Source organism: Athene noctua, chromosome 1 (genome assembly GCF_965140245.1).
Source record: "Athene noctua chromosome 1, bAthNoc1.hap1.1, whole genome shotgun sequence".
NCBI lineage: Eukaryota > Metazoa > Chordata > Aves > Strigiformes > Strigidae > Athene > Athene noctua.
Genome location: NC_134037.1, coordinates 193,159,966 through 193,187,203, shown reverse-complemented (window position 1 = coordinate 193,187,203; position 27,238 = coordinate 193,159,966). Strand labels below are relative to the sequence as shown.

The following is a 27,238-nucleotide window of genomic DNA, read 5'->3' as shown; positions in this document are numbered from 1 at the left end:
ACTTGCATGCTGAGCGAATTTCCTTTATTCTTCCATGATGAACACAACTTCTGGGACTGGGAATAACTCTATGTCAAAATAATTAGAAAAACTGGCTGCAAGCATCTCAAATGGATAGGAAAATGCAATCCAAAGCCATTAACAGTGCACAGAGTTATGACACATGTCCTCCCGGGAGCAATTAGAGACCATGCTGAAAACATCCAGCATGAGTTTAAACAGTGTAAATAGTGTCCAGCCAACATGTTTGTCTCCTGCAGTGAGATGACCGACTTTATGGAGAAAGGGAGAGGAGCAGATACGGTATACCTTGACCTGACAAGGTCTTTGCCCTAGCCTGATGTAGTATCCTTATAGCCAGACTGGTGAGACATGGACTAGATAGGTGGGTAGAAAATTGTCTAGAAAGTTGCGAGGCTCAAAGCACAGTGGTCAGTGTCACAGGGTCCAGTTGGTGGCCAGTTGCTGGTGGCACGCCCCAGGGACAGATCCGGCAGCCGGTACTGCTTTGTGTCTTCAGCAGCAATTCAGACTAGGAACAGAGAGAGCTCACAGCAAGTTTATAGATGATACCAAATGACAGGTCCTGGAGAGGGTGGAGAAATGGGCTGAAGGTTACTCCATGGTGATCAGTTAAGACAAAGACAAAGCCCTACACCTGGAACACAACCACCCCACACATCAATATGGTCTGGGAGGCAACTGTCTAAAAAGTGAGCTGTGCAAAAGGGGACCTGGGGGTCCTGGTGGACACATGGACCCTCATGGAGATGTAGACTAAGAGCACCCTGAGCTGCATTAACAAAATTCTAGCCAGCAGGGAGAGGAGCGGTCATTTCCCTCTCTTTCACGTTTGAGAGACCACATCTGGAGCACTGTACCCAGTCTGGGGCTCCCTGATACAAGAAAGATACTGACACACCGGAGTGAGTCCGGTAGAGGCCACCAAGTTGGTCAAGGATTGGAGCACAGGACACATAAGGAGAGGTTCAGACAGTTGCTTTGGGGAGACCATGCTGTTTGGGTCTTGACTTCACTGCTGGGTTCTGCAGCTTCTTCCCCCACTCTCCAAGGATCTGGCTGCCTGCACTAAAGGTCAGCTCTTCATATTGCACTATGATGAGACTCTTCTGTTGTCTTCTCCCATGCACCTTCTGCCTGCTGGCTCAGGAGCTGCATTTAAGCTCTCACAACCTTGTCCTGGGTCCTCACCCGAGCTGCAATGGAAGTCAGGCTGCACCTGGCTTTGTAACCTACTGATACTGCTTTTGCCTCGCTGACTTTCCTTCCTGGCTTGCTCTTGAACCTGTCTTGTAACTACAGACTTGTCCTAGCATGTGACTTTGACTTGGAAAGACCTTGCTTGCCATCACCACAACCCACATGGTGCTGTGAGCAGTGTGCACGGGAAGGTAAGCTGGGGGGTGTCTGCCTCGCTCCCACCCTGGAGAAGTGGCTGTCTGACAGCATATGCTTAGAAAGCCAGGTGATTCATTTAATTTTTTGAAATGCAGGCTACACAAATCGCCCAGAGGTGATCACTATTCAACCCATTAGTCCTGCAGACTGACCAATCAATTGCTTCTGCAGATGTCTCATGCCACTAGTTTCCAGGACCAGCACGGAGGGATGTCCCTGTCCCAGGGCTCACCAACCCACCAGATCCATTAGCTGGAAGGCACCTTATTGACACTTCAGCTAGAGCTGCTGTGAAATTACTTTCACTAGCTACTTTCTCTTGTCTTACCTTGTACCAAAATTGCTCAGTAGTACATCTAAAGGCAAGGTCTTAGCACTGGCAGTCTCTACTCACTCCCACTGAGCCCATACAGCCAGTGTTAGGTGAGGTAAGGGCTGTTGTGCATTTAAATACAGTTAAACAGGAGCACCTTGGTATTCTCTACCTCCTGGCAGTTAATGTAGCAGAGTTTTCCAGTAGTCATATAATAAATACGTGTCAAAAACATCCTGCTTTCTTGTTTCTTATTCAGAAGAAAAGCTCCAAAGCTTTGTAATTTGTGTTAGCAAAGATATAATTGGCTTAATATATATCTTCACAAGGTCCTCTTTATGTACACCCGGGAACGGCTGCAAACCTCACAGCAGACATTCACTGCAGACATCTCTCCATGTGGACAGGTGGCAACTTCACCTTCACATTCACACCAGTGAGGTGGCCTGTGCTCTGCACAGCAGCATTTGCCTCCCACAGCTACAGAGGGGATTTAGTCTTCAACATCCACCATCTCCTGTCCTCCAGCCCAGGGACCAACATTGCCAGCATCCCCAGCCCAGGGCCAGTGTGGTGAAAGACAGGAGTGGAGACAGCAGAAGTGTCCCTCTGTGGTGCAGAGGCAATCACCACACTAGGATGCACAACACAGTATACTCTTTGCAAGACACATGAAGGCTTCATAATAATCAGCACCAGAAAAGCCTCAGCTAAGGACTGTGTTCGACTCAGGTAGCCTTAGCTCAGCAAAGATGGAGACCAACTGGAGAATCTCAAAATTGCAGCAAAAACCATGATCAGAAGTGAAGAAAAGGTGACCCGACAAGACTTCAGAACTGGGATGGCTGAGAGAAGAAAAAACATGCTACGAACAGGTATATGTGTCTACAACTATACAATAGACAGCCAGGAAAGGGAAAGAAGTAAACAAGTTTGCCACATCCATATGAACAGAGTAGAGCAGGTACATATACGTAAATGAAAAAATACATGTAGTTTTGCATTTTTGGCTTTCATTTTTAATCAGCAATGAATACAAAGCATTTAAGTATTGCTCTTTAGTATTTATCTTATAACAAGAACAGCCTTTGTTGTACTTAGGTAGGGTCATGAATAAGACTTCCAAAATACTTAAGAATTCATCTAAAGTCTCAGCTCGGCTTTGCAAGACCCAAGGCTTGCAAAAATGAACTTATTACAAAAGAAACTGAAATTTGTGCAATTTCTGTAAGTTTCATGTCTCAGTCCTGTTTGCACCCTCCAGCATGGGGATTTACATCTGCTGATGGGACAAGGAGAACTTCTGCAAAAACTATTGGGGACTTTTGAAACTAAACCAATAAATAAAACTAGCAGAGTTTTGAAACTTATGGTGCAACTTTTTCCCTGTAACAGGCACAGCCACTGCTTTCCTTCTTTCAGTACTCTGTTGGATCTGCACTATCAGGCTTAACGTCTTTTTGATTGCTTAAATGCTAAACTAGAAACCTGAGCTTTGCTACACTGGTGTATTAAGTTAATTTGTTAAATATGAACCGTTATTACAGAAAAGAAAAATAATTTACCAAAGTAGCAGCTGAGAATCATGTATCACAAATGATTTAGTTTACTGATGGCACTACACTACCTAAAAATTACAACGTGAGGAAAAAAAAAAGTGGCACTTGATCCAAGCCAATTTAATTCCACATGCAACACCGACAATCCATGGGTGCTTCTAAAACAAGTCTACAGCAGCAAAACACATGAAGAATAATCCATTCAAAATTCTTATTAAAATTGGGCTTGTGTGATTATGAAATGAAGGAAGGGCCTAAGAGCATGTGCTTAATTTGCTTCATGCTGCCTTAAGCATTGTTTTGTATCAGAGGGTCCTGTTTGACTTCCTTGGCTCTGTCCCTTACAGAGACAACTTCTATTAAACATATGCCAAAACTCTCAACTATCAGCTTACCAGAATGAAAGAGAGACTTGTTTTATCTTACGAGAAGTTCTTACTACTTGTACTTCAGATAAACAAGAGCTAAAGTACCATCAATCACAACTGCCTTCATGCATTGCTTAAACATTTCCCAGCAGGGTTACCCAACTTGCACCTTCTGACTCAAGAAGAGTTGCTATTTCACTGTTTCTCTGGACATCAAAAATGCCGCAAAACTGGACAGGACACACCTAAGGTCAACACAAGTGAAAGTAAATCCAGTAGAAACAAGTCAAGTCACACTTGCACAGTTAAAAAACATCTAAATACAGTTAAAAAGCAGTTAAATGTAAAATAAACACTAATTAATCATCTCTGTAGCATGATGTTAAAAAAAGCAGCACACTAGTCATTGCTTTGCTTTTAATTGAAATCATTTCTAAGCCACCCTGCCCCAGATTGTGTGATATCACTTGCCCTCTCAGGAGCTTAACACGGGTATTCTTCAGATGAAGCTTTTGTGGATGAGCCAGCATTCACTCCCACACAGAGAAACAGCTCTCTGAATCCCTTTCAATTAGTGCATAATCTGCTTCTGAAGAATGTGACAGCCTGCCTACACAGCTATTATCTCAGTTCTTACACCAAACATTTTCAGTTTATAAGTAAGTTTCTGTCTTGATAAATCTCTCATTCATGGAAACCAGATTTAACCGACTTGGTCTCTTCCCCTTCTTCCTACCCTTTCTTTCAGGATTTTCCCCTCCTGACAGATGATCAACAAGTTAAATTATTCCTTTGGACATGTTTATGTTCCCATTACTTTCAGATTATACCCCTGCCTTCAGTGCAGTTGTACAGACAAAAGGGACTGAAGTCAGCAGCCCCCGGCGCTGCAGTGCAGTAGGGCGACCTGCAGCCCGTGGCACTGGCTCATGGCACTCCATGGTGAGATCAACGCAAGGGACCAAGTTTCATGGCAGAACTGCACTCTTGACAGGTCCTTTGTAGCATTTCTGAAAGATGAAGAAAAACTAGGATGAGCTGGATCTGAATTGGAGGTTGCTGAATGCCTAACTATCAGCGAGTACAAGGGGGAACCTAGGACATAAACCACAATTTGGGGCACTTCTGAGGCTGCCCCAAGCCACCACCCTGACATAGCAGGGGAAATTGCAATGCAGTGTGGCTTACGTACTGACTCCTCTGTGACAAGCAAGCCATGGGACAAGTGAGAGATGCTGCAAAGAGCACCGACAAAAGCTGTAACCAGTTCTCTGTCCCTGGGGAACCGAGTCTGCAGAAGCTCCCAAGCTCCCAGTGGAGCCTGCAAGCTGCAGCCTGCTCGACATCACACAAGTGACAGGGCTGTTGTTACAAGCCACTGTGTGGACATGCCATTCTTCCTCAGTAGTCTGAATACAGGTTTGTTGAGGAAAACACTTCCCAGGACATGTGAGACTCCATGCATGCATATATGATTAAACAGTAATTTCTGTATAGGGCTCCAGAAAACACAAAAGCTCTACCTGTGTGCCTCAGTCACTGTGATGCAGAAGCAAACTAGTACATCTTTTACGATTCTCCCCCAGCAACACGGGAATGGTAGCACAGGCCATTTGAAAATTACTAGTTTGTGAACCATCTTCAGTGATATTCCGAATTTTCAGGGTTTTTAAATGTCGCTTCTGTATGAGCCATATCTGTTCTATTTTCCCTCCTGCCAGATGTACTTCCCTCTGAACCTTCTCTAAACTCACTTGTAATGGTGAACTTGAAGCGCTCCAGGCACAGATTGCAGCTTTCTGCACTTCTAGCACTTTTAGCAGCTGGTTGTCTATGGCAGGTATCAACAGTACAGGAAAAACTTACAGAATTGAGTCTTCCAATACAATGACATGGGATAAATTCCCTGGCTTAAAATGTGAAAAAGCTGATGAAACAGCATTTCACCCTCACCAAATTTACCGTGGGGGAGAAGCGTGTCTGGATGGATTAGCAGTGACGGGGAGGTCTGCCATCCAGTGGCTTTTTTCCTTACTGCTGAACAGCTACAGTGGCTTTGATCCACACTGCCTGCTAATTTGGGTTTGTGCCTTCACCTTTGTTGTCGCTGTGCAAGAGGGAATAACAACAGGGACCTGGCATAGTCTCTGCATATCCACATTCTCAGCGGTTGCAGCTCTGGGTCATGTTATTGTTGCTGGGTCTTTGCCTGCAAAAACTTTATTACGTCCAAAAGCGCAGGTTCCCAATTCCCCATTGTCAGCATGATACTGCTCCCAATAACTGAAGGGGGGGGGGGGGGGGGGGGGAAATTGTTTTCAGACGAAGCTCCTCCTAGTTGCAGACTGTTAGCAACGGGGTTTGAAATGAAATTAAAAGCTATTTAATTTTTAAAACTGTAATTGTGTTTGTGCTGTAGAAAAGAAACCCTGTTGTGTTTGGGTGGATGCATAAGAAGTTGTTAGGCGTTCCTGTTTCCCGTAATACCAGCCGTGTGCGGGAAGTGCGGAGTCAGCTGCTTCAAAACGCCGCCAGCAGATAAAAAGCCCATTTGTCTCCAGGAAGTGCGGTGAGAAGGTGGGGAGACGTCCTGCAGCAAACATGTCAGGTCTGTGATGTTTGTCTAATATTCTCGTAAATAATTCACTGTACCTAAGTCTGTTTTCCATTAAGTGCTGGGCTTGGGTTAGCATTGTTCCTCTCAGTTGCTGTTTGTATGTTTTCCCTTCTACAATGGTGTGTTTAGACAACAGATAAACGCAGATAAATTGCAAGTCAAATGAACTGCAAGTCAGGTAAATTGTAATGGATGTAATTGAAGGATGTTTCTGTTCGATTTTTCTTGTTGATGATAGCTATGGAAAGGCAAGCTGGAGCCAATAAGTAGCGTAGGACTTCTTTTGACTCTCATAGGCTTTTTAAAAAAATTATTTTGGAATAGAAAAACCACCGTTTGGAGGTGCCTTTCTCCACTGACTATGCGGGCAGCCCAAGTCACAAGCTTAGGGAAGCTAAAATTAGGGGAGATGAATTGTGCACAAGACACCAGTTCACCTCACAAGCTACACTGTGGGTTTATGCTAGCATGGTCGAGAGGTAATCTTTTCCAGAGCATATGATACCACGACTGCATCTGATAGCACAAATACCTGCACTAGTATTGAAATGATGCCGTGGGTTTCAGTCATGGATCCAAAACCATTTTAAAGGCATGCACTGGTCTGACATCTGATTGTAAATACTGCTCTTAGGCTGTCTGGAGCGTTATGGGAATATACTGAATGTTGACACAACTGGAGCTTCGGAGGCAACTGCGAAACCAGAAGGTCTGAGCTATGCAGGTAGGTAGGCACTAATTCAGTTGTTCCTCTTACATACATATAAAATCTCATCCCTATTACAGATCCTGGTCTCTGGCTGTCAGTCATTGCCATGCGAGCAGATTTTTCCACAACCAGCAAAGATACTACTTGGGCATAAGTTTATGTTGGGAATAGAATTGCCTTTGAGATTATATTCAAGACCATTGCAGAGAAAACGTAAGGTCTGCTGGGTGCATCCAACCCCTGCTATCAAGCCTGCTTTTCTCTCTCCCTTAAGAAGGTTTTCCTCATGACCTAAGTTTCCAAACATTTCCCTATTATAGACTTAAATCAAAAGGAACTAAATCTGGGACTAATCCACTTGAAGTCGTAGGTTTAAAACAAGAAGACCCACCTTTTAGTCTGCACACTAGAGAACTGCCCTCTGTATTAGAAAAAACTTTTTATATTGTCTGAGTATTGATTTCTAGGGCACTTATCTTTCAGCAAAATTTGTCAATTCTATCACTACTCCTCTCTAAATAGATTCAGGAGGATTCAAAACATCAGCTCAGTCATAATGACTGTTAGCACAACTTGTTTCTGATTTGTAAAATGAAAGGAAAAGTCATACGTGTTGTGTTATAGGAGTTCCTGCCTCAGAGAAGATTGCAGAAAAAGATTTGAAGAACATGCAGAAATACCAAGCCAAGATTACAAAAATTGGCAACAGCAAGTGTGTTGATCCAGCTGTGATTGCTGGTATTATCTCTCGAGAGTCACATGCTGGTACAGTGCTGAATGACGGATGGGGTGACCATGGAAATGCATTCGGTTTAATGCAGGTATGGTCAACCTTCTCAAAAACACAAACCTCATCCTTCTTTTGAAGCAGAAAGTCAGAAGAGCAGCAGGGGACCCATTGAAAGGCAGCCCCTTAAACCTTTTCAGACAACTCTTTGGCCAGAATAAAGCTGACACTGACCCAGCTGTCAGCTCCCAGCACCAGAGAAGGACCCCAGGGAGTGTCAGGGCATGAGCAAACTGCTTTTGCACTGTGAAACCTGCTTGCTTCCCAGCACTCTCTTGGGAATGGAGAGGTTAATTGTTCCTATTTCATACTTCAGAAAATAAATCTTGTTTCAAAAAGCATTTTTTTTAACTAAGCACAGAGGCCTGCAGGCTGCAGCTACATACAATTAAGTTAATTACCCTTTATGCACCAGAGGGGCCTGGCTAGTGGGGGATCTTGCTTCATTATTCATGCCTACATTCACGCCTCACTTGTTTGCCAAGTTGTATGCTTATCCATGCAATCCCTGGGCATTTGCTGCACGCACTGGGATCTGCTTTTGTAATTGCTCCAGCACTCTCAGACTTGCACTTCACTACCCTGTGGATAAGAGGTGGAGAAGAAGGGCGACCCGCTTATTGGATGAGGGAAAGGCTGTGGCTGTTGTCTACCTTGACTTTAGCAAGGCCTTTGACACCATTTCCCACAGCATTCTCCTGGCAAAAATGACTGCTTGAGGTTTGGACAATCGCACACTTCGCTGGGTTAAAAACTGTCTGGATGGCTGGGCCCAGAGAGTTGTGGTGAACGGAGTTAAATCCAGTTGGTGGCCGGTCACGAGTGGTGTCCCCCAGGGCTCGGTGTTGGGGCCACTCCTGTTTAACATCTTTAATGATGATCTAGACGAGGGGATCGAGTGCACCCTCAGTCAGTTTGCAGATGACACCCAGGTGGGTGGGAGTGTTGATTTGCTTGAGGGTAGGGAAGCTCTGCAGAGAGACCTGGACAGGCTGGAGCCATGGGCTGAGGCCAACTGGAGGAGTTTCCATAAGGCCAAATGCCGGGGGCTGCCCTTGGGCCACAACAACCCCCAGCAGCGCTACAGGCTTGGGGAGGAGTGGCTGGAGAGCTGCCAGTCAGAGAGGGACCTGGGGGTGTTGATTGACAGCCGGCTGAACAGGAGCCAGCAGTGTGCCCAGGGGGCCAAGAAGGCCAATGGCATCCTGGCTTGTGTCAGCAGTAGCGTGGCCAGCAGGGACAGGGAAAGGATCTTGCCCCTGTACTCAGCACTGGTGAGGCCGCACCTCGATTCCTGTGTTCAGTTTTGGGCCCCTCACTACAAAAAGGACATTGAATGCCTCGAGTGTGTCCAGAGAAGGGCCACGCAGCTGGTGCAGGGTCTGGAGCACAGGTCGTACAGGGAGCGGCTGAGGGAACTGGGGGTGTTTAGTCTGGAGAAGAGGAGGCTGAGGGGAGACCTCATCGCCCTCTACAGCTGCCTGAAAGGAGGGTGCAGAGAGCTGGGGATGAGTCTCTTTAACCAAGTAGTAAGTGATAGGACAAGAGGGAATGGCCTCAAGTTGCGCCAGGGAAGGTTTAGACTGGATATTAGGAAGCGTTTCTTTACAGAACGGGTTGTTAGGCATTGGAATGGGCTGCCCAGGGAGGTGGTGGACTCCCCATCCCTGGAGGTGTTTAAGAGTAGAGTTGACATAGCACTGAGGAAAATGGTGGAGTTGGGAACAGTTAATGTTGGGTTGATAGTTGGACTGGATGATCTTCAAGGTCTTTTCCAACTAGACAATTCTGTGATTCTGTGGAGAAGGAGAAGGAGAACTGGGGCAGAGATCGAGGGGAGATCCCTAGAGAAAAGAGGGGTTTTCCCACCCTTGATGCAGCTCAAGAGAGGAGCATTCACCTTGCAACTGGAAAAGCTTAAGCAGCAGTAAACCCGCTTTCTGCAGCATAACCTTTACAGCAACAGCTGTGTCAGATTTTTAAAGCTCTGACAGACAAGGAGGTAGAGCAGGTATTCCTCTTCAGTGCCCTGACAGTCTGCTATTCACACACCTAATGGCTTTGCCTGCACCTTAAGCTGAGCTTGCTTCCTCTCTATACAATTACAAAAGAGGTAAATCATGAGATTAAAGATAAAAATGAATACAAGCAGCCTGTAAGCAATGAAGAGCTATGGATAAGTAGTGGGGTTTCTGATGTGCTGATATTGCTGTCTCACTTTCAGGTTGACAAACGGTACCATAAGATTGTTGGATCATGGGACAGTGAAGAGCACTTAGCACAAGGCACAGAGATTTTATGCGGGATGATAAATGAAATCCAGAGGAAATTCCCAACTTGGACAAAGGAACAGCAGCTCAAAGGTAGAATTTTGTTAGTTTTATAACACTTCACACATATAAAAGTCAAGCACGGTAACACTGTAAAACTGAACACTTCAGAAAACTAAATACATCCCAGGCCCTCTGTTCATTTTATCAAGATGTGGAATAATATTCCTTAACATTCACTAAAAGGAATAGGGGAGTAAGATTTGGTTAGCTTTCCAGCAGGCTTCTGGAAAACTTGGCAAGTATCATGGCATTTTTCAGTTCCAAGGAGTAAGGGTGGGTTTTTGCACTTCTCTCTCTGTTTCATTTGGTTTGTGTTTCTATACCCACCTATAGAAAGCTACTATTCAGGCAACTCTGAAGAAGGAACACATTAATTCTGAAAATGTATGGTCCTCTCTGGAGGAAACATGGTTATATTCATGAACACTGATTACACCTGAAGCAGCTGTTACAATTGGGTCCCTTTATTCCAGCTACAAGTTTGTCTGAGATTATTAATGCAGGTAGGTGTGAAGGAACATGCGCAAAAGGAAACAGTCATACAGCCGTTAACATGAGCAAAATATTGCATGGGGACAATGATCACGAAGTCTGGATGTAAAGGAGGAAATTACAATTCCTTCACAAAGTTAAAACACAAAAGGAACACCTCAATGACAAAGCCAGCTGGAAATGGTAATACGATGGCCAACAATACCGGTGGAAAGAGAGCTACAAACTAAAGCACTACATTTAAGTTGTGATTTTGGTTTGTTTGCTTACTTACTAATGAAGTATCACCTCTGTTTATGTGTTTCTGTCACTCTCATTTCAGGTGGGATCTCAGCCTATAATGCGGGAGCTAACAACATCCGGAGCTATGACAGAATGGACATTGGCACAACACACAATGACTACGCCAATGATGTGGTTGCAAGAGCCAAGTTTTATAAGAGAAATGGATACTGAGATATCCAAGTGATAAGATTTGAGTCACTGATTGCATACTTTGCTTTTAACTAAAAATATCCTATACTTTTCCCCCAGAAACAGTAAGAATGGGGGAGGATAATGAAGCCAGAAACACGTGCAAGCTCTCTTTTTTTTTTTTTTTGGCTAAGGCTAAAAAAAATAACTATAAAAGATAACACTGCTAATAATCCAAACTATAACCAATCTTTTGCCATTTATTTTTTATCTCACTTCACAAGAATATTCAAGAAGAGTTTTCATCTGTGCTTGCAGTTTCTCAAGCAGCAGATTAATGCTGCAAGAAAGTTATAACACTACTTAACAAGATTTTATCTGCCTTAGATTTCATCTGTCAATACATGTGTTTAACAGCAGTACAACATTGGTTGTTAAGAATTTGCAGTTTTGGAACTAAATATTTGCAATAAATATCGTATATGTTTAATCTACCAGAAGAGTATATCCCAGTGTATCATATACTTTCAGTATAATCACTCTTAGCTTTGGTGATGTGAGCCCATGAGGTCAGCCAGGCAGCAGAGCAGGCTGCCTAGAGAGGCTGAGCTGTACCTGTCCTCAGAGGTTCTCAAGACCCAGCTGGACAAAGCCCTGAGCAACCTGGTCTGGCCTCAGCGCTGGCTCTGGGTTGAGCAGGAGGCTGGACTAGAGACCAGTGAGGTACCTTCCAACCTGAATTTTTCCATCATCTTCAGTCAGTCTGTTTCCTGCGTAAAAGGGCCGCATCTCTTACTGTGCTTCATGAAGAGTTACATGAAGCATTTACAATGTTCCATTAATGAAAGGGTGTGGACACACGCTGTATTTGTGTACCCTGTTGGTTCAGGTTTAGACCCGAGAGCAAATCTTTAGAGAACATATGCTTATACAGAGAAGGTTTGGGATAGCAGATAGACTGTATGACAGTTGTGACCTTGGAGGAAACACCATTTCAGAAACACCCACACTTACACATGTATTAAAAATTTTAAGAAAATGCAATTTCCTTTTTCATTAAAACTGCCAGCTTATCAATGAAAGACAGCTGTAAACATCTCTTGTAGCTAAATCTTACCCAGAAGTAAGAGGTACTATCTAAAGAATTATCCTTTCTCTGTACTTGGGAAGCAATTATTAGCTCTGGTCTAACTTAGGTAGTTTATCACACACTTTTAAAGTTGTGCACAGTACCAAGCAAGCTTTTTCATTAACACATTCTTTCCAATTTACATTGCAGTACTTTTGAAGGTTGCAGTATCTGTACAGTGTAACAAAAAGAAGATCCACATTCATACCCATACTGTGTATGACAGAACTGGCTGCGCTCCCTCTGTTGGAGATTGAGCAGGCTGCAGCGCTGTGCTCACAAATCCTGAATATGCTCGGTAAGGTTGAGCAATCGTGGCTTTGGTGCTCTGGGTCACCAAGCCTGGTACAAGTCTTTTATTTGCTATCTCTCAGCAACAAGACCCATTTCCCTAACTTTCTGGGCCCCAGTACTTGTGCCATCTCTTTTAAGCGTGCCCTGTACTTTGGATGCACTACACACATCCTTCAAAAGGGCTGAAATTTCAGCTTGTACTAAGTACCTCCCTGTGAGAACATGGTCAACACCACACAGAGCCTGCTGCTACAACACACTGCAGGGCACGACGCTATGTATATGCTGGAAGGAAGGAGGGAGGGAAGAAAAACATTCACTTATCTGCTTCACTTTTTCCTTGCTATTCTATACACTTCAGACTGACACCAGTATTTTGTGTGTCCTTCAAACCACAGCCTGTTGTCTGTTGAGAAATTGAGGTTTTCCAGCTCAGTTTCACATTTCTGCCTTCAACCTGCCTGTAGGAGCCACTACACTCTTCAATGCCACTACCACAGCCTATCCTTTTTTTTCTTCTGCTCACAGTATCTCCAGCTTCTATGCCCCTCTACTGATATGTCTATTCACTTGGACTCCTACTGCTGTTTACTCTTCTTTGCAAGCATGCAGAAAGGATAAACATTGATTTTTAGCGACTGTATCCCCCTTATCTTCTCACAACATACAATCATTAAGATTAACTCCTCTACCGCGTGTCTAGTGTGGGAGCGGCTTATAGTGTGTTAAACTGTGGAATTTATGCTCGATGGAATGCAAACTACTTTATCATTTGATACAGCAGCAGCTAATTCACATTCTTAAAATTGTAAATAAAAATACGCACACAGAAGGGTCATATTCAAGACCCTTCAGTAAAAAGTGTTACTTTATAAGCTTCCAGCTCATAAATACTAACTTGCATCAAAGAGGTATGCTTCAGGGTCTCCAGATTTCTAAAGTCTGCTATTTTAGAACAGGAAAAGCATCAACTTTCACACAGACTGCAGCTCTTAAGCGATTATTATTAAACATTTAGGATCAAGAAATATGTGTCAAGTGAGATAGCATGTTTCCTGAAAGGCAAATTGTACAACCTACCAAGATGTAAATCACTCCTTCTGTTACTCCCAAATGGGAATTCAGGTACGTTTTAAGCTACAGAGCAGGCCAGATGACAGACTATTTGCTAAGGAACAAGTGTGACCAAGGTAAGTCACCCAAATGCCTCTCTCAATCAAACTACACTCTCAGTGGACAGCGAGTCAATTCTCATGTAACTGCTACACAGAGGGCTTTTCAATTCCAGTTCCTTCCTTTGTGCAGCAAAGGAGAAGTCATGTACCATACTGTAAACCTTTACTGTTAGCTGGGAAATGTCCTCACCATCATAAGTTAGATTTATTCTACTTGTTTCTCTGCTTATCTGACTTTACAAAGTTCACTAACGGTTAGCCATAAACAGCAGTAATCTAGCCACAAAATTAAAACACAAGGACAGAAATCCTATCATGCCTTTAATATTTCAGGCAAATATTAACAACGTTGAATTTTATATTTATACATTCAATCATTCTCTAAGCGTCAGTGTCCCCTGAGCCATTCGTATCAGACAGGGTAAGAATTAAGCTTACATTTCATAAATAAACTCTTAAATCAGGATTGAAATTATTTATTTTATAAAGTATAAATCCAACCAGCACACCTTATGACTTTCTTTCTTTCTGCTCTGCAGGTTTCAGACGACGTTTAATGATAAGCTCTCCCTTGCTCGTAAGAAAGGTGTCTGACATTTCCTCTTCGGTTGGCAACCCATAAGGTAGTTTCAGTGGCTGTATTCTATAGGCAGAAGAGTTTGTTTAGTGAAGTCCTGTGACTAGAAGACAGTTACATTAAGTATTCCAAATTAAACAAATAGTTAACAAACCTTATCAGATGTTTAACAACTTTCAGTTTGGAATTCACAGAAGGGATATTTTTGTGCAGTATTGGCTGATGCGCCTATATAAAGGATAGAAAAGGTTTTACAAATGCATTGCCAAACCCCAAATCTCCATCCACTGAACTTTTCAGACTATTAGTAAAAAGATAAACCATATTTGCAAATATAAGGTTTCTTTAAGTGTCATGCATCAAGAACATACATAAAAGTACAAAAATCAAAACTTGATCAAACTCTTGATTCCAGTAAAATTACAAATTCAGCTTTACTCCTATTACATTATCAATATATTCAATTTTTTTCCAACTGTTAAAAATACTATAAATGTAAATACAGTAGTTTAGGGGTAAGATTGCTTGCTTCAGTTAGATCTTAAATTGATCAAGCAAACTTTGTTTCTCTGTAATATAACACTGACTAGACAAATTTTTGCATAACGTGCAGTTGACCTAATTGGATACGCTCATCTTTGACACAAACCCTTAAGAGTCTGTTTGAAAATTTATCATCCCTCTTGGATTTGGAAGCCTACCTGCAATATTGACTAATATTACCCACAGAGAAAACTGAATTAAATGCATTTACAAATCTATTTTTATTATTTTAGCTAAATTCTCAAGGTAAGGTTCTCCTCAGGCATGCATAGCAATACCATAAAGTGATATTCTGAATTCCCACTAAAAAGACATTTACCATTAATGTTCCTCTCATTGGATTTCTTAACTGAATTTATCACTGATTTCTTAACTACATTTAAAGCAGCTGTAAAGCAATGTGAGTTTTGTAACTGCAAAATTGAAGTCCTTAAAAAACCCACCACCTTAATTTTACCCTATGTTTCTACACTTCTATGTACACAATAAATATAAAGAACAACCACCATACTTTATCCAGTCCGAGATTATGTATTATCTTCTTTTCCCAATATGGGCGACCAATCACACTTTTTATTCTAGTAATAACATGGATTTTGTGGGGCTGCTCAGGATCACCTCCATACTTTTCATGATCTCCAGGCCGTGGCTGAAATACCTAGAATAAGAAGTTCACAAAACCGGAGGGTTTTTTTCCTAAATATCTGAATTATTATCATAGTTAACAAAATAACTCTCTAAAACATACTTCAACCTTAGTAGAAATTCTTACATTTTTAACTACCTTTCTTTTCAGAAGGTCAAACCACTAACAAATGACTTTGAATTTACCTTTTATAACATTAAGTCAAACATTTTTATAACAGTTTGCACTCTTGAGTTTGGCCATACAACTGCATAGAAATATATGGTCAACACTACACCAGCACAGTACTTCGTTCACATGCATCTCACGGAAGAACCTCTGCTTGGCCTCTGAACGGTAAGTTTTTCCTCAGGATTTAAGAATGTTTGTAAGGAAAAGAGTCATCTGACACTAGATGGTACCTTACAAAAAGATAAACTGAAAATCAAAGTGTAAAAAAGTACAGCGTAAGTCCAACTTCCCATCTCTTTGGTTTCAGTTATTTATTTCATGGAATATTTCAGCTAGAAGGGGCCTACAGTGATCATGTAGTCCAACTGCCTGACCAATTCAGGGCTGACCAAAAGTTAAAGCGTTATTAAGGGCATTGTCCAAATGCCTCTTAAACACTGACAGGCTTGGGGGCTCCACCACTTCTCTAGGAAGCCTGTTCCAGTGTTTGACCACCCGCTCGGTAAATAAATGCTTCTTAATGTCCAGTCTGAACCTCCCCTGGTGCAGCTTTGAACCATTCTCACACGTCATCTCACCGGATCCCAGGGAAAAGAGACCAGCACTTCCCTCTCCACTTCCCCTCCTCAGAGGGCTGTAGAGAGCAATGAGGTCGCCCCTCAGACTCCTTTCCTCCAAACTAGACAAGCCCAAAGGCCTTAGTTGCTCCTCACAGGACATTCCTTCCAGCCTTTCACCAGCTTTGATGCCCTGCTCTGGATGTGTTCAAGGACCTTTAACATCCTTCTGAAATCGTGGGGCCCAGAACTGCACGCGGGACTCAAGGTGAGGCCGCACCAATGCTGGATGCAGGGGGATAATCACATTTTTGCCCGGCTGGTTATGCTGTGTTTGATGCACCCCAGGGTGCGGTTTGCCCTCCTGGCTGCCAGGGCACTGCTGGCTCACACTGAGCCTGCTGCTGACCAGCACCCCCAGATCCCTTTCTGCAGGGCTGATCTCCAGCCACTCTTCTCCCAGTTTATATTTGTGTGGTCCGACATTACTTTGTCTGTGGTGCAAAATCCAGCATTTGTTCGTGCTTAATTTCCTGCCATTGATAATCGCCCAGTGCTCCAACCTACCTAGATCCCTCTTGCAAGGCCTCTCATCCCTTGGGAGAGTTGACAGCACCTCTCAGTTTGGTATTGTCAGCAAACTTGCTAATGGTGCATTCAAAAATAAAGATATTGAACAGACCTGGCCCTAGAATTGAGCTCTGAGGAACACTGCTGGTGACCCATTCACAACCACCCTTTGGGTTCTGCCCTTCAGCCAGCTCTTCACCCATCACTGTGAACCTGCTCATCCCACAGTCTCTAGAAATCTGTCATACGATAGAAAGCACAGAATTAAGCAGGCTAATACCTATTTTTCATTTTCTTAACTAGTGAACCACATACCGAGTCTGGAATTCTCGACCTGGTAAAGAGACAACGAACCCACGCTGCTGCCGCCATCCCCTCCATCCTCTTTCCCAGGACCTGCAAAAAGAGCAGGACTTAACTTGTCGGGACTCTCCTTACAGTTCTTCATGCCCGCAGACAGACTACGCAGCCACTCAAACTCAGTCCGGGTGAGCACATATCCCGCGTTTATTACATCTCCCGGTGGCTGAAGGACTCACTGCGCCAACACGGGGCGCCCGCAGGCACCTCGGCCCCTCCCAGGGCCGCGCTCTCCTCTGAGGGGAGGCACCGACCGGGCCCCGCAGCGGGCGGAACTCGCAGCAGGGCGAATCTCGGTCCCTGGCGCCACCCGTGAAGCCACCCCCCTCCCTCTTCTTCTCCAGTGGGCCGTTCCCCGCCGCCCCTGGTTGCTTCCCGGGGGAGCGCGCACAGCCAGAGCGGCGCCCGAACCAAACCCCAGCCCGGGCCATCACCTTCCAAGGGGCTACGTGCCCCAGGCCAGGCCCGCCCGCCGCGGCCGCCATCTCGGTGTGCAGCCTTCCGGCGCGGGACCGGCCCCACCGCACTTCGGTTCCGCGCCGGCGGAAGGACAACGGTGAGGCACAATCTCCGCTCCGGTGGCGGGTGAGGCGGCGCGCATGCGCAGCGTCCCGTCCCCGTCCCCGCCGCGGCGCCCATGTCCCGGGCGGGGGGCGATGGCACCGCCGCGCTGGAGCGGGCCGGGGCGGAGACGGTGAGGCGGGCGGTGGAGCTCGATCTGGCGTCTCGGTTCCAGGAGTCGCTGGTGTGTTACCAAGAGGGCATCGACCTCCTGCTGCAGGTGGTGAAAGGTACCGGGCGGCGGCGGCGGCGGGTGGGCGAGGGGCGGATTGTCAGCCGTTTACTGCAGGCCTTGAGGCCGTTAGCTGTTAAACACCCCCCGGCTGTGGGGGCGGCCGCAGTCCGGGGGTGGTTTTGAGGAGACACGAGCCGCCCTTGCCGCCGAGGGCCGGCCCCGGCCCCCCGTCGCCTGACGGGGAGGGAGAGGAGAGCTGACGGTCCCTCCTCGGCGGCCAGGCAGGGCTCAGCTCTCCGCGCCCCCCCCCCCGTCGCCAACAGAACTGGCCTGTGCGCTTTTGATTCACAGCCACGAAAGATGAGGCGAAAAAGCATCATTACCGGCAGAAAATATCCGAGTACATGACCAGGGCTGAAGACATTAAAAAGCATGTCGAAAAAGAGAAACAAGGTACGGAGCTGCCATGTACCCCTTCGCATTTAAATACCTGTTGTTATGTGAGTGTTTTATGGGCGAGGCGGTTAACCTAGGATTCATGTCATGATCTTTTCAGACGGCAAATACCATAAGCAAATCAGGATAGAGGAAAATGCAACAGGCTTCAGCTATGAAAAGCTTTTCCAAGAGTACCTTACTGAGATTGTTTCCGAAGTTTGGGTGGAGGACCCATACATTAGGAGTGTTTATCAGGTAAGTAGATATTCGGTGTAACTGATACAGAGGTAACTACTAAAAAAATTCCATGTTACTAAATTAAACTTTTTACAGTTGTATAACTTCCTACGGTTCTGCGAGATGCTGGTTAAGGGACCATGCAAAGTGAAAACAATCCACCTTCTCACTTCCTGTGATGAAGTAAGTGACTAGATTTTGGTTTCTGTTTCCTTGTGCTCATGTGACACCACATGCAAATATATTTTTATTTGCATACATACTTATTTTTAAATATAGATTTACTTAACGGTACATGTTAAGACTGAGGCTCTGACACCTTCAGTAGAAAACACAGACGAAGAGCAAAATAAAAACGTGACAGTTGAACATAAATCGTTTCATAAGTTCAGAGTTTCAGATAATGAAAGAATTCTTGGTAAGCAGGTTCTTAAATGGAAAAGATATTTTGGTGAAAGCTTTGCTGTGGAAAATGTCATCAGAACCAAAACATCTGTTGAGACACATATTTTTCTCCTCCAGCAGCTGTATATTGTTGTCATTTTAGAGGTTTTGATGAGCTAAAACCTCTCAAAACTATTGCTGCATTTATTTTGGCTTAAATAATAACACATACCTAGTTTCAGTGGGCTGAGAGTGAGCTCCTCCTCCATATCCCTTACAAGGTGTACCTGTAATCTGTCTTCTTTTTATCCTGTCTTCAAAACTGTGAATCTACCTTCATCCAAGTGACTTTCATTGAGTTTAAGTTACTACTAAAAAGGTTTTGTTGGTGCATTTAGGAAGAAGTGACCAAAAGTACAATATAGGGTACAAAAACACCCTGCCATGTTATTTTTGCTTTTAACAGGGCAGTGGGAGGACTCAACAGATAAATGGCTTGGAAGAAATACAGCAATCATTGAGGAACTATGGAGTAACACTGAATTTTGAATTTTCATCTTCAATACATGATCGAGAAATTAGGTGGGTGAAATCAAATAACTGGCATTCACGGTTTTTTTAAGTCACACCGCTTAGCCCTAACATTTGAAACAATTTCTGATTACAGCTGTGGTTAACAAAGTGGAAGGCAGTGGCCCTCACTCAATAAAATCAGCGCTCTGTAGTTTCATGGGTTCTAACTGTGAACATACTAGATGTCTCTTTATACAGAATAATGTCTTCCATGGTTCATACAGGTATCAGTGACACTAGGAAATAACTGATTGAAGCCAGGAGCTTGTGTTCATGTGGATAGAACTGTTTTTTTTATTCAGTGTACTCATGGCTTTCACATTTGTGAATTTTTAAAACAGATTCAACAATGGATGGATGATTAAGATTGGAAGGGGTCTTGATTATTTTAAGAAACCAAAGGTAAGAATGCTTTGATCTCTTTAGTTAACTTAGACCGTAGAAGAACTCATTCTAAGTTCACCATGTCAATTCTGTTAATTTCTGCAGGGTCGTTTCAGCATTGGATACTGTGACTTTGACTTGCGACCTTGTTATGAAACAACAGTGGATGTCTTTCATACTAAACATACAAAGAAAATGTGATCAGATATGACTGTTTTTAATGACTGATTTTATAAGCGTAAAAACGTGAGACTAGAAGATGCTGCTTGAGTCCAGCTGACCATCCTCAGAAGCAATTCTTATAAGTACTTAGTCCCGCACAGCTTTTATAATCTCTGGGTTTAAGAATATTTGAGACTTTTCAGTCTGAGAAAACACACCTGTACAATTCCTCCACTGTACTTCTTCCATAATCTTAATTAATACAATCCGTCTCTAGCCGATCTTGATTTCATAGCAGACCCTCAATACTGTCTCTCAGAGGCCTCTTTATTGTAATTTCTATTTTTACTGTTAACTTTGTCTTATATAAATGACCACCTCACAAGCATTGGAAGCTGGGCTGCCTTATGTCCTCTTTTGTAAGCAGCCTTATTTATTTCCTTTAATTCCTGTATTCTAGTCATGACTACTGTTCTGCTGTTTTAGTCAATCCTGTAGTACGTGATTTCACAGACTTTACTAGTAAACCCAAATGTAACATTCAATTTTCCAAGTTCCTTGCATACAATCATTGTAGTGTTCAGTATACAGACATTTTAGGGTTGTCTAATGTGTCTCTGCATGATGAATTTGGGGCTGCAAAGGATGCAAACAGGTGTATTATTTTCCCTGTCACTCATGTATGTTCTTTTATTCCGTGATGTATGGTCATATAACTCATTTTCATCCTTTGCTTTAGGCATGAAAAGGTTTTCCTCTCCCAATATTTTTCCCTGACTTGCACATTTAATGTTCTTCCAGCTAGGCATGCCAGTCTGAACTGCAGTAAGCTATTTCCTTGCTATTAAGGTACTCCCCCCAAAAAAAAAAAAAAAAAGTAATTTTGAAATTCTTCCAGAAGTTGGATACCCTGAAACTTTCTTGCTAATAATGATTCTAAGGATATGCTGACTGGAAAAAAGACAGAGCCTTTTGTTCCCTTCATCCTCTGGAAAGCGAAAGGGATCATGTGACCTGCTGTTGCTTTTTCTCCTAGTATAAAAGTTCATGACCATTGTCAGCAAGAATCTGGAAAAATCATATATTCTGACATGAACCTCTTTTGCAGGTCACATCAAAATTTTTTCAGCCACAGGACTGATAGGTGCCTTACGTTTTCTGCATCTTGTAATACAATATACCTCCATATTCTAGTAGTGTGTTCATTGCTAGAGACTTATCTCCTTCCTATGTTTATTTTGCTGATGACTGGTGTATTCCATTATCCTTTTTTTATTATTTGCTTTATTCTTTCACCTTCTGTCACCTAACACTGCTATTCTTTTAGTCTTCCATTAACACAACAAATCTATTCCACAGCTATCGAGAAGAAACCGCTGGTGTTTAGCTTGTTCTCTGGGTCACAATTTGCCAGTGGCCTGCCTTCTTTATCCTTTTGCATAATAATACCTCAGCTTTTCAAGTGTTAGATCAGCAAAAAGAGTTACATACGTGCCACAGAAGCTGTATGCTACCAGTCAGGCCCCCCAGACATTCCACAGAAGCTCCCTGGCTTGCTGGTGTGATACTAGGTTTCTGGTCACTGTCATCAGTTTTGTTCAGTTGCATATAATGTATGCCTATTTTTATTGGGAATAAAGGTTATTTTTTATTATTTGTAGTTTTAGTCGTCTGTTTGAATTCTTCTCTGTACTACATAGGGTAATTCAAAGAAGCTAGGTAATGCCTTCTAAATCAGCCATTTTGGGGAGCAGGTTCACTGTAAATAGAGTAATGTGAAGCTTTTTATCTTTTAACCTAGTACAGCAATTTCAAACATACAGGGGCAAAATAAAAAGCCACCTTAAAGACTTTAGACCAACAATAAATGTTAGTACTTAAACGGAAGTCAAAAATTGTTATGCTTTCTGCATCTTGTAATACGGTATGCCTCTCGTAGTAATGAGCCCCTATGATGTAGTCCCCTGCAACTACAAGAGGCAAGCATGGTCTTCCCTCTTGCCTGTTCATGGCTTGAACTTTTTCTCTGTTTAATTAGACTGTAATTCACTAGTTAAGACTGCAAATTTCCTAGCATATCTCAAGGATATGCGTTATCTGTACATGTGTACAAGTAAGCCTTTAGTGATATACCAGGTGGCACTGCACTGCAATTTTCTCCTATAAACCCTTTATCTCTGAATAGGTCCTTTCACTGTCAGTAGGAACACCATGTATGAAGAGGAATGGGCATCAGTGAATGGAAAAAAAAAATAAAAATCAGAGAAATCTTAAGAGTACAGTTCCACAATCATTTTACTGATTCCAGGCCATGTTCTGTGCTGCCACTCCCACTTATGTAGTCAGGTCAGCTGGGCTGTAAGCCAGGACACTGCTCCCTCCTGGCACTCTCTGTAGAGATGAGCTTAAGCTGCCTTCCCCGCTGGAGTCGGCTGAGTCCTGTTCAGTCCTGCAGTGTGAGTGCCAGTCCCAGGGCTGGATTCACCCCCACTGACTGCCCTTCTTAGCTAAAGCTAGGTTTCTTCTGCCACGTAATTTCCTCCTATGAAGTGCTGGCCAAACAGCCATCTTTCAAAAATGAGTGTGCAGGTAACATAGTAACACCTCATAGGCCTTTGCAGGCCTCACTTGTTAGGAAATATTTGCAGCTACTAGTCTTGCCTGCACAATTTAATTAGCAAAGGACTGAAGTATTCATAAAAGGATGTACTGCCTAGGGCTTCCTAATCTGTCTAGAACCTCCTTATTTGAAGAATTTCAGTCACTGCTGTTATCACATCCTGCTTACCTGACAGCTTGGTTAAGAATGAATTGTATCACTTAGCAGTATGTAAGCTCTGTAACTGGGCAGAGTTCATCTCAGCAGAGACCATCTCTCCACTGCTCTGTGTTCTCTCCTATAGTAATAAACTGCTGCTGTTCTGACCTGATCAAAATTGCATTCCGGTTACTCCGCGACAGAATTTGGTGCTGTGACTTGGATTCACACATCCTGCTTCACCTGGGAACACCACAGACTGATCCCTACCGAAACCCCCTTGGTGCCTCTTGGAAAGGTAAGGCACCTTTTGAAATCCCTAATGGAGCTTCAGCTGAGGGTTGTCTGTATGGACAACAAGGACACTGGAAGTCAGAACATCCATATAGACCTAACTGTAAGTCTTTTAAAGTCCAGCAGCATTCAGTCACCCTAACTTCCCACCCAACTTTTTTTCATGCCATGGCCTCAGAAATGTGATCAGGACAGCCCCAAGGACATAAATATCATTGTTCCTTTCCTTTCTTTAGGCCAGACTGGTCCTTATTTATCTTGCACTATTAACAGCAAGACTGTTTCTTGCCTCATCGATACTGGCATTTCTCAATCCACTTTATGCCCCTCTAATTTTCCTGCAGCTCCCTTATCTTCTGAAGCAGTAAATGATGTTGATATTTAAGAATAACCCCAATGTCATCCAGTAACAAGCCCTTTGTCTGTAACCATGCACCTTATTTCTGGATACTATGCTTTCCTTTTAAGTGCTACTATCCCAGTTAACCTTCTGGGAAAAGACTTGTTTAAATTGAGTTGTGCCATATATTGTACCCTCAATGGAATTTACCTTGATGTGCTCGCACCTCGACAGAGTGAATTTATGGCTACTTTGTTTGATGAACCTCCCATTTCAAATTTAACTAACTCTACTGTTCAAGGGCAGTTTGGTGAAGAAATAGTTGTATAGCATAAAGGTATATAAACTCTGTAACTGCCTTATTTGGTCAGAGTTCACATCAGCAGTCTGTCACTGCTGCACTGGGTCCTCTCCTACAGCTATAACAATAAACTGCTGCTGTTCTGACCTGATCAAAATTGCGTTCCGCTTATTCGTCAACAACAGTGAAAGACATCTTGAGTCTTTCTTTTGTAATGTTACTTTATACTGAGCCATTATTTTTACTTAATATGAAAACTGTCATCTTCAGTATTGCCTTTCATTAGTAATTTTTTTTCCTGGAAAGGAAAAAGGAACCTGTTTCTCCTAGATCTGTATTTGCAAGTGTATTTCCTGACGTAGAAGTGTTCCCAGTTACAGCTTCAATACCAATACCTACAGCCACAGTGACTCGGCTTTCTGCCAGGCAGTGCCAGTACAAAGGAGCCACATACAGCCTCTGTCTTGCCCTCATCACGTACCGCCCCCCCCCCCAACTTCCTAATCTCTCCCCTGCTCTTGCACACGCACAGACAAAAGCCCTAATCCAGTGTGGAACTGCTGGACTGATTCACTACACAGCAATGAGCTTAGTTTACTACTATGCTTGCACAGCGGAGGCAGAGGCTCATCAGCACTCTCCAGGGAAGGACTTGCCACCAGAAACCAGGGGGACATCCCTCTCCACACAGCTCAGGGGCTGAGACACGGCCTTTGAGCTACTGTCTTCAAGGAGCAGGATGCAGGCTGGGGAATTCACTTTGCCATCTACCCCATCCCATCTGTGTCAGCCATTTGCACCTTCTCTGCTAGAGAGCCAGTTTGGGATGCTGCCCCCATTTTCCCTGGTTTAGGCAGGGGTGCTGTCTGTCAGCATGGAGTGCTAACGGGGCTGCAGCCTACTGCAGTGGCGTGCAGCCTACAGTCTGGGAACCTCAGACGCAGTGTGGCAGTGTGAAATCTAATTGTTAGTAGGTAATATTAAGCAAAAGCCAAGATTAAACAGTTCGAATTACTAGTAAGAGAAAAATTAAGTTTATAGAAATTAATGTTTTAATTTTGTTTTCTATAAATTAAATAAAAAAGCAGCAGAAGTTTAACTTACATTTTCAAAATGCAAGTCACATTAACATTATCATATTCTCACACAACAGATTCCACCTGCTGTGCATGTCATCATCTTGTGGACACACTCTCAGTAACGTTGTTGCTAGTGTAGTGGTTTCATTTGGGCAGAACTTACTGCCAGTAAGGCTCTTCACCAGTTCACTGCACAGTGCCAGTGGCAGCCACTGGTCTGGCAGATCAATGTTACAGCCTTCAATCCTTCCATGCTTTACATCCATATCTATTTTAACGTCAATAACAGAATCTTTATAGGCTATGTTAAAGCAAGTGCTAACGCTGAACTTTGGTGTCTTTCCATACACCCAATCCCAGTTTTGTAGTTCTTTAGTTTTATTATTAATTCCAGGAAGCACAGTCTCATCAGCTGGATTTATTAAGGTGATCTGATGATCTATTTGGTGTTGTGTAGCATATTCTTCAGCAATGGCATCCAGGAGCATCTCACAAGTTAAACTAGGATCCTCTTCAAAGAGGTTTTTCACTGAGGCAGGCACACTAGGAGTGGCATTGCTCTTTACCCCTTTATAAGGACTCTTTAGCACAGAAGATAAAACAAACTTATCTGCGTTACAAAGTAAGGTACAGTGGTGATAAGCAGTTGTCCTTCCCAGCTTTGCAGCAGTACCTGAGATTTTGTATTGCCTGTCTAGCAAGATGTCATATCTGTCAGTGACATGTACATCTAACTGGGGGCACAAGGCTTTCAGTGCCTTCACAACTAGCTTCAGGTTTTCCATTCGTTCATATTTTTTTCTGGTTGTAAAGAAAGTCAAATTTATATTACCTAAGTCATGGTAAACTGTTCCTCCTCCGCTTCTTCTCCTGGCTAGTTTTATGTTTTTTTGCCTCAATAGCCTGAGGTTGCATTCCTGCCAGGGATTCTGATGTCTTCCTATTACCACCGCAGGGGAATTTCTCCAAAGGAAAAGGACCTGACGGTTCTCTAAATTCATGTGGTCATGGATCCAGTCTTCCACAGCTAGATTTTGGTAAACATCATTAGAAACAGACTGGATAATGAGGCCTCCGCTACTGCTTCTGAAGCCAGCTTTTGGAGTCCTGAGGATGCAGGATAGCTGAAGGCAGTTCTTTAAGGATGACTGGAATACCATGTTTTTAATAACTGGACAGTAGATGGAAGGAATGCTTGGTCTAGTAAAGCCGAATGTGGCAAACACACAATCTGGTGTTGTGACAGAAACGAAGTGTCAGTCGTGATGGAGTCATGGTCTTCCCAAAGTAGCAATGCTCCTCAACTGATGTGAGTTTACACAGCACATTTCTCCTCTTCAAGCTAGTGATACTGCTCAAACCCAGATATGTGCTTAACATAAAAGCTGGGATTGTCAGAGCAGCTTCTCCTTGTAGTCCTTGGTGCCGCAAAGACCAAAGGAAGAAATGGAATTAAACTGTGCGTCTTCCTCTCACTCAATACCGTCTTGCTAATACAATTTTACTTTGTGTATTTCGCTAAACCTAATTTTAGCAGTCCAATTAAGCTATTCTGTTTGCGGTTTGGTTTTGGTCAGGCGCAGGGCTTTTGCTGCCGTGGAGCCTGCAGCGCCCTCCCGAGGAGCGAGGCGAAGCCCCGCGGAGCAACCGGAGCCGCTACCATCCGGTGCCGTCCCGGGCGCCATTTCGCTCTCGGCGCAGCCGTTCCCTCAGCCACAGCGGCTCCCCCCGGCGGCCCCCCCTCACCGGGCGGCAGGAGGCCGCGTCCCCCCGCGGGGCGGCGCTGAGGCGATGCACCCCCCCTGCCCGCCATCGCCCGCGCGCCTCCCTCTCTCCCCCCCCCCCCCGCGCCCCGCAACGGCCGGCGCGGGGCGCGAGCCGGTACTCACGGCGGGGAGGGCCGCGCGGCCCTCGCGCGCGTGCAGGCCCGTTAGCGCCTCGCGGCGGCCCCGCCGCGCGCTCCGCCCCGTCCTTCCGGTTTCCGAGGTCGGAGGGGCCGGCGGCGGGCGCTGCCCCGCCCAACGAGGCACGGCGGCGGGGCAGAGACGGGACGGGACGGGACGGGCGGGAAGAAGGCAGTCCCGCTCCCCGCTGGCGGCGGAGGCTGAGGGCGGGTTTTGCCGCTCGGGTGAGAGCTGAGGGGAGCGGCGCGCGCTCCTCGCACCGCAGCCAGGACGTGGTGCGGCCGCGGGAAGTTGGGAAGGAGCGAGAATGATCGGGTGCTGTGCGACGTGCGGCTCAGTCAGTTAAGACTCTTCAGCCCGGTAAAAAACCGCACCAAACCTTCTATGGCAAGAGACTGTAAAATGGTAAACGGTGTTAAAGAAAGTAGGTCGGTGTTGGCCTTCACTGCCTCCGCTGACACGGTAACTGCGAAGCGTTGGCCCGTGCCGGCAAGAGGCACATGCACAACGGATAAAACAGATGGTCCTTGGTGTGAGACCCACCTGTGCAGTTCCTCACCGTGGGGTGCTCTGGATGCCAGAAGCTTTCACGAGCTCAAATGGAGACTGAACAAG

General features: G+C 44.3%; 4 protein-coding genes across 6 annotated transcripts; 2 read left to right on the top strand and 2 right to left on the bottom strand.

Moving 5' to 3' along the window:
- Window positions 1-450: 450 nt before the first annotated feature.
- Window positions 451-17,607, bottom strand: MRPL30 (mitochondrial ribosomal protein L30). Of its 2 annotated transcripts, XM_074908658.1 has the most exons (6): window positions 17,468-17,607; window positions 16,989-17,069; window positions 15,241-15,387; window positions 14,341-14,414; window positions 14,119-14,252; window positions 451-586 (listed from the first exon to the last, which is right to left on the bottom strand). In XM_074908658.1, exons 1-5 carry the CDS (start codon window positions 17,516-17,518, stop codon window positions 14,120-14,122), a joined length of 486 nt encoding a protein of 161 aa, XP_074764759.1. In that variant the 5' UTR covers window positions 17,519-17,607; the 3' UTR covers window positions 451-586; window position 14,119. The 2 variants fall into 2 exon arrangements, with proteins under 2 accessions (XP_074764759.1, XP_074764748.1); XM_074908647.1 differs by lacking the exon at window positions 451-586 and having other exon boundaries at window positions 13,914-14,252; window positions 17,468-17,606.
- On the top strand, window positions 6,064-13,120 carry LOC141961617 (lysozyme g-like). The gene is made up of 5 exons (XM_074908632.1): window positions 6,064-6,267; window positions 6,911-7,000; window positions 7,610-7,806; window positions 9,997-10,135; window positions 10,920-13,120. Exons 1-5 carry the CDS (start codon window positions 6,261-6,263, stop codon window positions 11,051-11,053), a joined length of 567 nt encoding a protein of 188 aa, XP_074764733.1. The 5' UTR covers window positions 6,064-6,260; the 3' UTR covers window positions 11,054-13,120.
- MITD1 (microtubule interacting and trafficking domain containing 1) lies at window positions 17,547-21,607 on the top strand. Of its 2 annotated transcripts, XM_074908588.1 has the most exons (7): window positions 17,549-17,824; window positions 18,121-18,222; window positions 18,326-18,462; window positions 18,541-18,627; window positions 19,295-19,410; window positions 19,743-19,803; window positions 19,891-21,607. In XM_074908588.1, exons 1-7 carry the CDS (start codon window positions 17,671-17,673, stop codon window positions 19,984-19,986), a joined length of 753 nt encoding a protein of 250 aa, XP_074764689.1. In that variant the 5' UTR covers window positions 17,549-17,670; the 3' UTR covers window positions 19,987-21,607. The 2 variants fall into 2 exon arrangements, with proteins under 2 accessions (XP_074764698.1, XP_074764689.1); XM_074908597.1 differs by lacking the exon at window positions 18,541-18,627 and having other exon boundaries at window positions 17,547-17,824.
- Window positions 21,608-24,676: 3,069 nt separating this feature from the next.
- On the bottom strand, window positions 24,677-26,714 carry LIPT1 (lipoyltransferase 1). Its single transcript, XM_074930265.1, has 2 exons — window positions 26,609-26,714; window positions 24,677-26,137 (listed from the first exon to the last, which is right to left on the bottom strand). The coding sequence occupies exon 2, from the start codon at window positions 25,877-25,879 to the stop codon at window positions 24,761-24,763; it is 1,119 nt and encodes a 372-aa protein (XP_074786366.1). The 5' UTR covers window positions 25,880-26,137; window positions 26,609-26,714; the 3' UTR covers window positions 24,677-24,760.
- Between the last annotated feature and the right edge of the window lie 524 nt (window positions 26,715-27,238).

Excerpts from the sequence above, each read along its gene's own strand:
- LOC141961617 (XM_074908632.1), top strand. Across the intron at positions 7,807-9,996 it reads ATGCATTCGGTTTAATGCAG|GTTGACAAACGGTACCATAA; the intron begins GTATGGTCAACC and ends TCTCACTTTCAG. Across the intron at positions 10,136-10,919 it reads AAAGGAACAGCAGCTCAAAG|GTGGGATCTCAGCCTATAAT; the intron begins GTAGAATTTTGT and ends CTCTCATTTCAG.
- MRPL30 (XM_074908658.1), bottom strand. The coding sequence starts at position 17,518 with ATGGCGGCCGCGGCGGGCGGGCCTGGCCTGGGGCACGTAGCCCCTTGG. Across the intron at positions 17,070-17,467 it reads GGCACGTAGCCCCTTGGAAG|GTCCTGGGAAAGAGGATGGA; the intron begins GTGATGGCCCGG and ends CTCTTTTTGCAG. Across the intron at positions 14,415-15,240 it reads ATAATCTCGGACTGGATAAA|GCGCATCAGCCAATACTGCA; the intron begins GTATGGTGGTTG and ends TCCTTTATATAG.
- MITD1 (XM_074908588.1), top strand. The coding sequence starts at position 17,671 with ATGTCCCGGGCGGGGGGCGATGGCACCGCCGCGCTGGAGCGGGCCGGG. Across the intron at positions 17,825-18,120 it reads CCTGCTGCAGGTGGTGAAAG|CCACGAAAGATGAGGCGAAA; the intron begins GTACCGGGCGGC and ends TTTGATTCACAG. Across the intron at positions 18,463-18,540 it reads ACATTAGGAGTGTTTATCAG|TTGTATAACTTCCTACGGTT; the intron begins GTAAGTAGATAT and ends AACTTTTTACAG.
- LIPT1 (XM_074930265.1), bottom strand. The coding sequence starts at position 25,879 with ATGGTATTCCAGTCATCCTTAAAGAACTGCCTTCAGCTATCCTGCATC.